At 40.5% G+C, this 15,282-nt stretch overlaps 1 protein-coding gene across 2 annotated transcripts in view; it reads right to left on the reverse strand.

Annotated features, from left to right (window-relative positions):
• Window positions 1-11,527: 11,527 nt before the first annotated feature.
• Window positions 11,528-15,282, reverse strand: part of MAPK8 (mitogen-activated protein kinase 8) — a 100,885-nt gene continuing 97,130 nt past the window's right edge. The window contains exon 12 of one of the 2 annotated variants that reach the window (XM_080822885.1): window positions 11,528-13,388. In XM_080822885.1, the coding sequence (XP_080679011.1) occupies window positions 13,372-13,388 (17 nt within the window). In that variant the 3' untranslated portion in view covers window positions 11,528-13,371. The remainder of the gene's footprint in view (window positions 13,389-15,282) is intronic. The other variant, XM_080822884.1, reaches the window with a different exon arrangement.

A 15,282-nucleotide genomic window follows, 5' to 3' on the forward strand; every position in this document is an offset into this window, starting at 1 on the left:
TTATGCAAATCTATGTTTTGCTCCATGTTCTCTGTGCCCAAGGCAAGACGATTTTCCTCAGTCCTTCCTTCCCCCTCTGAGCCACCAGGGCCTCTGCAGTTGGCATTTGTCCTAGAATTCCTCTCAAGCCTTTCACGATAACCTGCTTGCCTTTGCTTGGCCCCAGATCTCTAGGGCCAGAGCCTATGAGTGAGAGCTTAGCATGGGCACTCTACACCACACTTCTACACCCAGGGTGTGTGTGTGTGGGGGGGGGTGGAATAGGGCCTGTGTTTAAAGGAAAAGAGAGCCACAGTGATGGGAAGTGCCCATCCTTGGTCTTCCAGGTGCGCCTCAGGCTACATGCCCTATTTCCCTGCAGACTCCCCTCGACCTAGTGCTAGTCCCTCTCCCTTCCATGCCCATTTTACCTTCCTTCTCCAGTTCATCCTCAGACTTCAAAGCTCCATCAGGGCAAAGCTTTCAAGAAAGCTGGCCACCACCACACACGTGGAGGCCTGGGTCAGAGCTCTTAGGGATGGGACTTGAGGAGCAACAAAGAAGTGGCCTCTGAGCGGAGAGCACTAGTATCATTTCACTTGCTCCTGCTCAGTGTCCTTACATACCACCCCTTGCTATCCCGAGCACCAAAGTGCCCCAATTTCTGATCACTATCTCTGGAAAAGTCTCTCAGGCCCAACCCCCATCCAACTGGAGTTCGGTATAAACTACCGCACTGAGGTTTAAATGCCAGTGCCTCGGTGCTCCCAAGAAGAGCTGGCTTCATACCATGAGGTACAAGCCCACAGGCCCAAGCTGGCTGCTAACTCCCACAGCGGTGAGGCAGGCTGACCACGGGCCATCTGCTGGACCACCCATGGTCTTACCAACCAGGAAGCCAGATGCCTGCCAAGTCCACCCAGCAGCATCAGCAGTCAAGAGTTCTCTTGAGGAACTGTGAGGGAGGGGGTCAGTGGAGAGCAACACCCAGATCTACTCTCAGGCAATCTATAGCAGATGATCTGGGTGACCAGCTTCCCCAGGAGGTAAAATATTGCTCTCCCCTCTATTCAAGGAGAAAGAGAAAAGAAATTGAAGCGGCCGATTCTTCAACAAGATAGGAACTGGTCCCATGCTCAGAGGAGAAACTTTGGCTAGGAGAAGACAGGTGGGAACACCAGTGTATTCTTATGGTCCTAGGTTCTCTTACTGCAGTCCTGGAATTCTGCCAACTTTAACTTGGCGAGAAGATGCTACCAGGCTATTAAAGGAGCAGGAAAGACAAAAAAGTGTTTCACAAGATGAAAAGGAAAGCTGTCTGTCTTCTCTTAGCCATTCATAGTAGCAAACAAAGGCTCAGCTTCCAGCCAAGGCCTGGCCAAAACCAGCTCGTGAACCACATCTGCCACCTGCTGGCAAAACTAGGATCTGCAAATGCAATTTTTCTCTGAAAATCAGTCAGCAATATTCAGTAAAAATTCTGTCCTCCAGTTTCCATTTAACCAGCACTTTCCATTCTATCTGTAAAACATATGGACTTTTGCCTATAAAGCACACTCAGTACCAGAGCCAATGGGCTTTGGCCTAGTACCCTGTCTCTAATCCACTTAGGTTTTCCCTAATTGAGGTGCATTTCAACAACCTATTCCCAAACTGTGGATTCAAGTTGTACCTATTAGTGTAATGACATTTCAAATTAAGTAAACTGATGAATTATGAATGTGAAAACATAGAAAATTAGTGTTTGGAAGACCCTTGATTTTTTGGAATGCTTTAGAAAGAGCAAGGGCAAGTTGCTAAAAAATTGTTAAATTGGGGATACATCAACCATGCAATAGCAGAAAATTGGCAAAAATCTAGGATTCTGCTCTTAGATTACTTCAAAAGTGCTTTAAAATTTGTTTGACTTTAAAGCAAAAACTGGAAATGATAAGTGTCATACTAAAAAAAAGGAATTGGCTTAATTAAGACTGAAAAATGTCCATTTTTTTTAAAAAAAGAGTACAGTTTTTAGGGTATGTATGTATGTGTGTGAGAGAGAGAGAGAGAAAGACTCCTTGTTGTACCTGGCTGTTGAATAACGGACCAGTCATGACCACTGTACACGCCACACTGTAAAAGGGCTTCGGAATGCAGTCCATGTATCCATGTTCCCAGGCCTGCAGGCAGTAAATGGAGTAATAACAACATGTTTCACAGATTCCCCTACATTTGATGCAGGGCCCCAGCCCTCTGGAGAGTTCTCCCAATATCCTCTGGTTCTGTCACAAAGGGACGGTTTCTCATTTATATGAGCCCACAGCTAGGTAGATACGACAACGCTGCTGCCTCTTATACCCTTGTCTCCGCCAAGAGCCCCCACCTTTCCCAGAAACCGCTACCCTTCCTACCAAGCCCATGGCTACTACTTCCATGCTCCACCAAGCCCTGTGACAGGTGGACCTATGAGGTGCCCAAACCGTGTGGTGGTTGGTGAGAAAAGAGAGATACAGCTACAGAAAGCTTTCTGCATAGAGCAAAGGGCTTGGGCTGGTTCTGTGCCACTGAAGACCTTGGGGAAGTTAAGCTCTGTGGGTCTCTGTTCCCTCCTGTCTACAATGAGGATAACCTCAGAGAGTTGTGGCTGCACCCGCAGGCCTAAGCGTCTCCCATGTGATTAAGCGATGTTGTTTTCTGTACTTTAGAGCTGAGTGCTTTGGAAGCACAGAGAGGTTAAGGACCTGGACCACAATCATACACAAGTCAGTGAAGGAGTCAGGCTTCCATCCCAGGGAATCTTAATTAAGAGACTGGCTCCTTAATTATGCATCCAAACTGAAAAGATGCTGGTTTGATAGTTTTACCTCACCCCTATCATGTTTTAAGGAGGTCTGTGCACAGGATGCAAAAGTAGTGCCTCTAAGTCAGACAGAGGGCAGAGGGCAGGGAGTACTCCTGACTGATGGGACACCTCCACTGTTTTGTATGTTGATGTGTGTACCCAGAGCAAAAGGGGTGAGTGTGAGAGAGAGAAAGAGAGAAAGAGAGACAGACAGACAGACAGAGACAGAAAGGAGAGGAGCAGGGGAGGATGCAGGGCTAGAGGAGGCAGCAAGGATCTGGTCACAGAGGGTGGGATAGCCTCTCAGACTTCATGCTTTAGGAGAGGATTTCCCCACTGCATTTATATCCACTATAGAAATCCAAAAGGCTTTTCATTATTGTGGGGATAGAAGGAACAAGACCTAGGTCATGGCTTTCATAGAGCTTACATTCTAGTGGGGTAAGATAAGCCATAAAGAAGTATTAAAAGAAGACAACAGGTCCCAAATGGAGTCACTTACACTCAGCCACATCATCATGGAACCAGGACTTATGGTTTGGGCTTTTCCAGAAATGGAATCTTAAATCAGTCCATCAGTAATCATCTGGTCAGTACTAGGTAGGTCATCTGCTGGACAGACCCCAACTATCCCCTGCAAGAAAGCAACCTCACAATAACCAACCTGCTTTTTTGTGTAGTGTAATTTCCTGCTCCCTCTGCCTGTCAAAGTTTTTCATTTTGTATAGCTCCTCAGAGATCCTCTCTTTTAGGTTGGATACTGCCCAATTTTTATGAATCATTGAACAAAGCCATTAAGATCTAAATTTACTCAGTCGAATTGTGTTTTTTAATAGAAGTACATAAGATACATTCAGATTTTGATAACTGCTCTGAAAAAGGTGATCCCAGTGGCATATTTTAGATAAATTGGCCTGGAAGTCCTCTCTGAGGAGGTGAATCTGAACAGAGACTGAACAGACAGGGTCGCCATGCAACTAGACAGGTGCAAGCAGAAGAAAAAGAGTTGTAGAAGTTTGCACAAGTGCTGGTACCACTGTCGACACGGTGGGTGACAGAAGGGGCAGGAGCCAGACAAGGGCAGACTCTGTAGGGCCTTGTCACCCAAGGCGGAGTTATTTTAAGGGACACCGAAAAGCACTTGAAGGCTTTGAATCAATGGACGTGAATTGGCTTGTATTCCAACAAGATTCTTTTGGCCACTGGTGGGTAGTGGAGAAATTTGGTAGAGGCGACAGGGAGTGGCTGCAGGGAAACTAGCCCAGGAACTGTGGTCCAGGCCAAATGTAGTAGAGTGACAGGCCAGCAACTAGACAGGAATGGTCTGAAGACTGAATGAAGGGTGAAGGGAAGACACCATGTCCAGATTAATCTTTGTATTCGTCCTGATGTAAACAGGAGCAGAAAAATAGGGTAACAGAGTGAAAGGGAGTGAGAGTGAGTCTTTTAAAGATGGGAATTACTAGAGCATGTTTGCTGCTAGAAATGATTCAGTAGAGAGGGAAATATGATGATGAACAAATGAGGGTGATAATGAGGAGAGAAGTCTGAGAAAAGATGCAAGAAAGTGGAAAGATTGGCTTCCGAGACAAGAACTAGGAAGACAAAGGACACGAACATGGTTGCAGACAGGTGTATAGAAGTATACACTAAAGTTTCTAAGAAGTTCTGAAAAATGATGAACATGCTCACCTTTAAAGCAGCAGCCCCATAACTTACTTGAACACAAAAGCCTTTATTCACTTAACTTCTCAGTCTTCACTTTGTAATCCCTGTAGAGGAGAGTGGTTCCAAACTGAAGATTGGAGCCAGACTGCCCAGATTCAGGTCCTGGCCTCACCACAGGCTGGTCGAATAGCCCCGAGCAAGTTACTCAGCATCTCTGTGCCTCCATTTGATCACAAGAGGGGAGAACAGTTTTTTACCAAATAAAGTTGTAGAAACTCTGTGAGCTCATACAAAGCACTTAGTGCCTGGTAGAGAGTAAGGACTCAGTGAATCTTGTTACTAAGTCAACACAGAACCCCCTAGATTTGGTAGTAGGTATTGAGTCTTTGAAGGGTTTTAGGAAGGGTGCCTGATCATTACTTTGGCTGCACCACCTGCCCCTCCTCCACTTCCACATCTCTGTCTTCCCTTAGCAGTCTCCTGATGTCTTTGAGGTTCCCTTCTTTCATAGTAACCACTTGGGGCTTGGCATGCCTCTTTCTTGATGTGCCCTGCACCCCATCTGTGATTGCTCTTGGTGGAAAGTTGGATATTTATTTAGTTGTTTTTTTTTTTTTTTTAAGATTTTATTTGGCAGACAGAGATCACAAGTAGGCAGAGAGGCAGGCAGAGACATGGAAGCAGGCTCCCTGCTGAGGAGCAGAGAGCCCGATGCGGGGCTCGATCCCAGGGTCCTGGGATCATGACCTGAGCAGAAGGCAGAGGCCTTAACCCACTGAGCAACCCAGGAGCCCCTTTATTTAGGTTTCTAAGGCAGCTGATAACATACAGATTGGGGGAGCATATCAGAATCATCTTGGGAACTTGTAAGAAAACCACCTCCCTCATCGTTCTAATTCTGTATGAGAGTCACCTCCCTCTAACCTCTTCTGAGAAAACAAGAGCCTCAGAGAGTTTAGGGAACTTGCTACAGGTTAGGGAACTTGCTACAGGTAAGGCAACTAGTGAAGTCAGGATTCTACTTCAGTATCTGGCATTAGAGCCCATGCTCATACTACTACAGTAATTTCAGAGTGCTGTATATAGTTTCCTTATGACACATTTTGAGGGCCATGAATATTGCATTTCAGAGGACAGAAATAGCATAGATGACAATAGGTCCTAGTCATTGGCTTACCCAGCCCCACATTTATTGAACGCCTACCTCGCAGGCATTATCTAGGAGTCAAGACAGGTTCTTCCACCCAAGGACTTCCAGAGTGAAGCATCTAGAAGAGAAGCACACAGGGTGCCCACACAGAACATTAAAAGGCCCACAATATATTGCTGTCTTATATCCTATGGAAAAAAATTGGGGAATGAGTGAACAAATGAATAAATGAGTTAACAAGCATGCACTGGGTATGTGAAAGAAAATGTCATGGCAGGGAAGATTCATCAGAGAATTATCTGAGCTTATTCTTAAGCAATGAGGATTTAAAATAGGCAAATACAGGAGTAAGCAAAAGCCTGTGCACAGAGGATATACGGTATATGCCACGGAGGGGGCTCAGCTGGAACAGAGGAACAGCAGGAACGGTACATGAGACAGAACCAAAACAAAATGTTTAACTGTTCTAATTCTAAAAAACAAAAACAAAAACAAAAACAACAAAAAAAACCCCTATTGATTTTGAAGCATTTCTCTCAGGAATTATTCTTACCAACCACACAAAGACTGGGACTACTTGGGATGGAAAAATGACTTGAAGGTCAGAGTGTACAAAAGTTCTCCTTTGCTCTTCGACATTTCTCTACATTAAACCATTTTTTAAAAAGATCTATTTATTTTACATTAAACCATTTCTATTCCTTTCTAAGATTAAAGTCAGCAATTGCACTTGCTTTCACTAATTATTTTTTTTAAAGATTTTATTTGACAGAGAGAGAGAGAACACAAGTAGGCAGAGAGGCACACAGAGACAGAGGGGGAAGCAGGCTCCCTGCTGAGCAGAGCCCAATGTGAGGCTTGATCCCAGGACCCTGGAATCATGACCTGAGCTGAAGGCAGAGGCTTAACCCACTAAGCCACCCAGGTGCCCCTACACTAATTATTTTTTATAAAAGTACACAAAGTCATCATTATAGTAGCCCTGTGAGACCATCTCCCATCCTCATGTGACAAACAAAGCAGCACCAGGCTCAACAAAACTGAGACTTGTCCAAGATGGCCCAAACTCTCCATCTGGGGCTCAGGCTAACCTGAATTCACAGGATTCAGTAGGTCCCACACTCTCCGGGAGGTCTCTGGAACCCTGTCTCTTCAAGACACATGTGCTTTTAGCTCCTCCTTTTTTATCTGTTCTGGCTCCTCAGTCTATTTTTCTCAACACATGTCATGATTCTATTTCCTGCCAACTTTACAAGAGTCCTCTTTACGGCTGCTTCACCACTCAATGTTTAGCAATCAGATCTATGCCCCCCACCTATCCAGGTAACCCTAAGCCTTACATACGTTATACGTGAAAGGAACTCCCTTTTTCCTTCTGTCCACAAAATAACACTAATGGAAATGGTTTATGAGCCTTACAAGAAGATGACATAGACCTCACAATGGAAGAGACTGGAGAGAGCAATAAGGGAGATACTCCTTTTCTCCCCACTCTGAAACATCTAAGTGGCAAGTTTCTTCAAACTATGACGTACAAACTGGAAAATACATTATTGGATGTTACTTTCCCTGCACATTTGTGTGCTGCCAAATCCTTAGAGCTCAGCCCCAAATGCTAATCTTTGCCATTTCACCTAGCTAATGGCAACCTGAGTCCTCTTCTATTCTCATTGTGCAAAAAGGACCTCAGTTCCCTCAGCTGAGTATCTTTGGCCTCCCAGTCACCACACCTCCAGTCTAACCAGCTTGCTCCCATGATACATGTCCCTCCTAAAACAAAGGTCTGGTCACATTATTCTCACAAACTACAAGTTCCTACTGCATTTAAAATGAAGACAATTTCTCCAAATGTTTCAATTCTGATCCCCAACTTCTCAGACTTCTCTCTCAATATATTCTCTTCATTCATGCTGGCCATTCCACATTCCCTGCCCATGAACCCACTTTTAAACCTCCTTGCTTTTCCCTTAACTTGGGAATACCCTTCCTTATACCAAGGCTCAAAAAATGCCTCCTCTGTAAAACCCTCATTTCCTCTGACAAATCTCTCCCTGTGTTCCTTCAGCATGGTTCTTGTTCCTCCACACAACACTATTTCAATTAGGCTGACCAAACTGTCATCCACTTTTCTATCTTTCATTACTGTAACCCAGCTTCCAACAGAGGAACTTAGACATTTATGCATTCATCAACTGATAAAATTAAATGTTAGAATTCTAACATTAACAAAGCACATCTGAAGTGTTTTAGTTTCAAAGTTCAAAGACATCCTGGTGCATTAAGGGTAAAGCTAAAAAAATTTTTAAACCCTAAAATCAGTACAAATCGACTATTTACATGAAGTCAATGGACCTTTGAAGGTACAATACTAAAATAAATGGAGTACCTAGCCTAGAAAGGATAAACTACTCCCATCTTATTTAGCATCACTAGGGTATTACAACTGGGTGGATATTGCCTCAACATTCCGATGTCTGCTTTTGCCACCCAGTCTCTCCCTGGAGGCCTCTCCAATGACTGTGATAAAACAGAGTGAGTGCACGCACGAGGCTGGCAACCACATCAGCTGATGGAGAAGCAGTGATCAGGTAAAGACCTACCTCCGGTCCCGTCCTTTCCTCAGAGCAGGGGAGTCTGAGTGCAGGTGAGGGTGGGGACAGCATGTATAAGATGGTTTTCTGGAGCATGTGGAGCAAGATAAAGGGGTGTAGTCCTGTAGAGACATCCTAGATGTATATAATGAGTGATCTTGATACTCACAGAGCAGTGTGGCCAGCACAAGCAAAGAGAATATAAATATACACTTGACAAAGGTGAACACACACTCAAAGCTGAAATCCCAGTTTATTTTGAAATAGACCCTCTTTAAACTTTTTACCAAGTGGCCATGATGACTGTTCTCCCACACGGTTACCAAGAACTAGTAGGTTAAGGGCACTGAACAAAATTCCTTTTAGGTAAAGTTTCTCTGGAGATTTTAAACACAAAGAAAACCAAGACCAGACAAACCAGAAAACCAGGGTGATATTTTAGGCTCTTCCATTCTATATAAATCCAAATCTAAGGAGCCTTAGTACTACTACTACCTCTTAATCCCAGTCCACAGGAAATCTTGAAATTACCCAGAAAATTTATCACAAATTTAGTTTTGTTTTCAATGAAAAAACTCTTAATTTCATATTTTTCATACCACTTTTTTCTTTTTTATTTAAAATATTATAACCAATTAACATACTAGGTAACAATGTTTACATTCCAGTGGTGCATGTTTAATGACTAGGGCATGAATGATTAAAAACCACAATAATTATCTCAGCATTCCCTACAAAGTGCCCCATTTTGTTTTGTCTAGAGGAGAAGGAGAGGGAATGGAAAACAGGGAAGGAACAGGAATGAGGAAGGAATGGTATCCTAGAGGGAGAAAAGCAAATGTCAATTATCATATTTAAGTTTCCAGGTTTTAAAACCCGTTGAACAGGATAAACTGTAATGAGAAAATAGATGTCACAGTCCAGGTAGACAGCTAGTTCAGTTTAACTTCATCATTCAGCTAAAAGATTAAGAGCTTCTCAAAAATATACCAAATATCGGGCCTACAAAAGTAATTTATTTCTTCGTAAAATTTACTAAGATTTATTCCTTTTGTAAAATGTAAAGAATGGACTGGTATCACGAGCAGGTTTCTACTTATAAAAACAGACAGTAATAATGTCCAACAAACACATCTAACACAATTTTCCAAGATATACAGTGAAAGATTTTCTACGTGAGTCTCTCTTACTGATGCAAGGTATATATTTTACACACTTATTGGTATTGTGTCGACATTGGCTATAAAGTATTTAACACACATTTATAATTCACACTCAGTAAAGAGCTTACAATAAGGGCAATAGCTTACTTGGGAAAGCATAGAAAATTAGTGTGAGGTAGTTCAATAAAAACCTAGTTTAATTTGTAAGTTATTGTGAGAATAGAACATTGTGCAAAACTAATCCACAGGTAATATTTCTCAGAAGTTTCAGGAACGAAGAGAATCTAAACTAGAAATGACCAGAAATTGCTACTCTTACAAGACTCTCCTTAGGAGCACTTAACTAAGAGCAGTTAGTTTGAAATTAATTAGGACTTTTGTTTTCCTTGTGAGTTTTCTAATCGTACCCCAAACTATACATTTCTGCTTCAATGCCCTTTACCTCTTCATCTTTCTTGCTATTAAGGAAAAATCAGTTTCCTCTGATTCAGGAAAAACCTAAGAGAGATCATAGAAACACAATGTACACTAACATGTAAAGGATACGGAGGCAACATTTCAGAGGGCTGCTAATGACAGAACAGTGGTGTTTGGTTTTTCTACTGAGAAGAGAAGTTTATTGGGGTCATGGGGCTTCATGCATTCACTCTACAGCTAATGTGTGACTAATGAACACTCACAAACTACAACAGTATTTTTGAAAATAGACTATGTTTTACCTCAAAATGTTGTGCAGGCTTCTGCCTAGGCAACACTGAGCAGGTATGTCTTCATATGTATAGCACATACTGGCCCACAGTATAAACCAAGTCTTATCTGTAACCCCAAAACAGTTTCACTTGCCCACTGCTGATCAGACACTGATGTCCTCTTCAGCCTCATTTTTTAGACAAAACAGCAGGATTAACATGGAAGAGAATAATGAAAGGGCTTACAGGAAAGTTTGTTGCTTTGCATACCATCAAGCTTCCCTGTACTATGAAGGGGGCTGTGTGGTAGCCCCCTCATTTGAAAGGCTGGCATTTCTCTTAGGAAGTCTGGTGTAAAGCACTGTGCCTTGAACCAACCTGGAAGAGTGCATACCAGGAACGATCAGCAGCCAAGGGTGTGTGACAAAATGAGAACTGTTCAGCAAACAGTATGAAAAGAGTTGAGATGCTCTATTTATGTATATTATAATTAAGCAATCCCAACAACACAATCATTTTACAAATGGTCAGTATACATTAGAGAGTAACAGAGTAGTAACCAGGAAGAACTGTGTAGAAAGAATTAGTGTCTCTTTCCTACAAAGCTGAATAATAAAATAATATAAAGTTGAATAATAAATCTTAGTCAAAATAATTTTCTGACAGTAAGATGATGGGTATATTAAATATATAAAGTTGAAAAACCAAAGTTATAAGAGAAGCCAGGTGGCTTTACATAAGTACTGCTTGACAGAAATCTTGTAATTTCCCTAAAAAAAAAAAATCACACACAAATGTTTAAGATGTTTTAAAGGTTCAAAAAGCTTGTGAAATAAAAAGAACCAGTACATCTTTAGCTTAACAGATTTAAGAAACAAGGGAAAGATGCATTTAGATACTGCATTTTAAAAACCTAGGGCACGCAACACTTAACAGACTTTCTTTTCAGGATAGAATTTGTTAAGTATTTTAGTTTACATTAAGAATTAATTCTACATTAAGAATTCCTTTTCTCTGAATCAACTGAAACATGCTGGTTGGCAAGGAGGAGCTGGCATTTACAACAAATGATACAAGAAGAACACCTGGTTTTCCTTTCTTAATCAAGTTCTCTAACAATAGAGATGGCTTACTACTATCAAACAGAAAACATGGGAAACTTCTGAAAGCATGTCAGTTGTTAAAGTGCAACAGTGAAATAATCTATCCTAGGGAAAATAAAGCTGATTAACTGCCAAATACAAAGTAAGAACACACTCATGCTCAAATTTCTGCTAAAATCGTAAATCCAATTCTGTTTCTATAATTCAAGAGGTGTTATAGTCTCAAAATTCTAATTTGCTTAATAAAATTAATGCACCATGTTGTATGAGTAGAAAAGGGATTGATAAAAAGGCTGACAACTTCAAGAAGCTAGAAATCATGACTTGAAACCATCAAAACCAGACCTGTTATTTCAAAGCATAGAAAAAGGCTAATGTATTTTAATCCTAAATATTGCACATTAACAATAACCTAAAATACCTAACTCAAAAGGAATTTTGCACTACATATACAAACAACATGCGAAGAGAACTTTCAGACACTGCATATTGAGATGTACCAGTTGTGGCTCCTGTTGGTCATGAATTCCCATGGGCTTTCTGCCTAGAACCTTGACACTTAAGTATCCATTTCCCAGTTCATTACATGAAATCCTTCTTGTTTCAAAAATAACAAAAGGTGCCTGGGGGCAATACAGAGAATTTGTATTTCAGAGATAATGAAACTTCAGTGACATTTTCTTAAGAAAAATTCAGTTGTGGAGAAAGAATTCTGCAGGTATAAAATGTAAACAGTTAACATACACTTGTCAGGAGCAGCGCCATTCTTACACTACTCAACATCCACATTGCATGTTTTATTGAAAATCAGGTATAAAAAAACAAAGACTCAGACTAAATAACCACCACTTATGCCTGCTCTGCTCAATGTGAAGAAACAGTCCTTAGAAAATGATATCCTATATATGGCTGTGTGCTACTATTTTCAGATGAACGGTAGGTATATTGCTCATTTGATACATCACCTACAGAATTGAAGTAGGCTTTGGAACCTCCCAACAGTTAGTATAAATATGATTATGCTACAGGTAGAATCAAATGGCCAGAAAACACCTTGAGAACTGGTGCTCAACTGACTGACACTGTGATAGGAAACCAGAAAGGTCCAAGGTCTGAGGGCCTGAGGCTGCAGGAAAGGGAAAGACCAGACTCTAGACCACTGCTGGGACCTACAGCCTGAGTAGATTAACTCAGTGTATACAAAAACAGGCTCATAGCTAGTAGAAGTGAACCATCTGTTTATTTGCATTGAAATGTATTATTCATGAAGTATCCTCTTGACTTTATGTGATCATAAGCTTTGAGCATGCCACAAATTTGCGGAAAATACCATATTCTTTTAACTTTACTTTTGTTGTGTGGGGTTGGGGAATAAGACGGTGGTAGCAGACGCCCAGCATCTTCAAAGACATGCTCTGAGTTATACTGCCATTTAGATGATGGGGCCTTTGCTGAAAAACAATGTAGGGTACCTACCAATTGTTGTAATTAAATTAGGATTGGCAAGTAGCAAATATTGGAGGTTTTTTTAACGCGTTCATCATTTACAGTAGTTATTCCTGAATACAACTGGCTACAGGTTATTTTCCCTCACTCCTCTGGGGTTATTTCATTGATAAGCACATAACCCTGAAGGATAGCATCATGAACAAAACATTTGAAATAAAATTCTAATTAAAAAAACTATAAAAATCTTAAATAATTCATGATATAGGCAAGTCACCACATAATAGTTGTTTTGATAAACAAAATTTTACAAATTCAGTAAAAAAAAAATCAGCAGCATAAGATAAAGCAAATATGCAAAAATTTTAAACCATGATAAAATAATTAGGTTTACATTATACAGTTAATTACAGCAAAAATACAATACAGTTTTGTTGCTGTTTTAAAACACAACTTAAGTTTTAAATTACATCACTTGAAATTAAAAAAAATAAACTACTTTACTACAAAATGAATTCTACATTTTTGAAAAATCACTCAAAAATAAGACCACTGAATTGTTTTCAAAGTAGTTCTATCAATGACTAAATGACTCCCCATCCCCCCACCCCCCAAAGGCCCAAGTAGTCATCTACAGCAGCCCAGAGGTCCAGCTGATGCTTCTAGACTGCTGTCTGTATCTGAGGCCAAAGTCGGATCTGTTGACATTGAAGACACATCATTGACAGACGATGATGACGATGGATGCTGAGAGCCATTGATCACTGCTGCACCTGTGCTATGAGAAACAAAACAGCAAATCAGTTGCAGACAGAGTTGTACACTGAGCTACCTATACTGTACTGGCTACCTCTAGTGGTCAATACCTTTTTTTCTCTTGGCTTTGAAAAGGCTCATAAGGTTGTGCGTGAATAATACTGATAATAATGCAAAAGTGTCTGTACTGCATTTTGTCAGAGAGATCTCAAAGAGATACATGACCCAAAAAGTTAAAAACTACTGCCCTAATAAAAATGACTTATGTTATCTTCTCACTGTAAACTTCAAACAGTATTCTGGTACTTTTTTTTTTTTTTAAGATTTTATTTATTTGAGAGAGAGAGTAAGAGGGAACATTAGAGGGAGAAGGGCCAGAGGGAGAGGAACAAATAGACTCCCTGCTGAGCAGGGAGCCCAACTTGGGGCTCCACCCCAGGACCCTGAGGTCAAAACCCAAGCTGAAGTCAAAGTCAAGACACTAATCCTACTGAATCACCAGGTGCCCCCTGGTCATCTTGTTTTGAAGCAAAAGCCAAGAGGAAGGCTAAAATCATTTTAAAAGAAAGAGCCCCTTAGTTTAACTGTCCCATTTTCTGTGAGGTTACATGACTTGGTAGGATCACTAAAATGCCTTAGGTAAACTCAAGTCTTGTTACTTTTACTCCAATACGTACTTGACAAGAGCAAATATGGATTTATTAAACAGATAAAGTAGGAGAAGACTGTTTCCTTTACTGAAAGTATATCTAACACGCATCTCCTGAATTTAAAAAAAAAAAAAAAGTAACAGGAATATATAACCAATAGAGAAATCCTTTCAAGGGGGCTGGGTTAGGAATGGGAGGGAATGTGGGGCAGGGGGAGTATGTTAAAAGCGATTTATGTTCTAAGTGAGTACTTTCCTTTTTTTTTTTTGTAAGTACTTCTGAACTATGGGATCACTAAATAAGGGTCAGTGCAAATTTGATTTATTAAATAATGAAAGTTATACAGTAGTTCTAAAGAACATGTTTAGGGAATAAAAGCAATGTTTCCAAATTAAGAGGTCAGAATTTCTGGGGCTGCATTTGAGGCACTCAAAGATGCTAAAAACAAAGCCAGTTGAAAACCACTGCTCCAGAACCCAGCATTTCAGTGTTTGAAATTACACTACTATTCTAATGATGAACAACAGAATACTTTAGAATACAAAAGGTCCTCTGAGAGTTTGTCTTCAAATGCAACAAGGAAATAGCCAGGGGCTTGGGAATAGGCAAATCTTTAGGATGCTGGGGAGGGGGCTGGGAAACAGAAAATGGAAACATTAGGGACAGAGCAGGTAACACAAGGTAAAATGAACTAAAAAGCACACTGAGTACACTTCAGGCGTGACCCTCTACTTCAAATTCCATCCATGGGACACTAGAGAATGTGCCTGTTCTGACTGTAGAGTACACAATACAACGGCTAGCTTCAAAGACTGGTAGTGAAATATTCAAATCATAAAAAGGTTCCACCAAATATACATTTTCATGCCTCTATTTTTAATCCAAATTCCATTTTATGCAAACTTCTTAATCTGATAAAAATTAACTTTTATTTATTTTATTTTTAAAATTATTTTTAAAGTAATTTCTATCCCCAATGTGGGGCTTAAATTTACAACCCTGAGATCAAAAGATGCATGCCCTACACCAAAGTGAGCCAGCTAGGCACCCCAAAAACTAACTTCTAAATGTATTAAGTAGTTAATTTTTAATCTGAAAATCAAATATCTATGAAAAGAAAAGTACTTGTTCTTTTTTTCCCGAACTTTAAAGCCATCAAGTAAATTCTCAAATATTTGAATGGCAATAATAGGAAAAATGGTTAATTTCAGGTAGCTGGGTCATTTCCCTCTCAAGTAAGTCTCTACACCCTCAAAGGCAAGCAAA

Source organism: Martes martes (genome assembly GCF_963455335.1).
Source record: "Martes martes genome assembly, chromosome: 14".
Taxonomy (NCBI): domain Eukaryota; kingdom Metazoa; phylum Chordata; class Mammalia; order Carnivora; family Mustelidae; genus Martes; species Martes martes.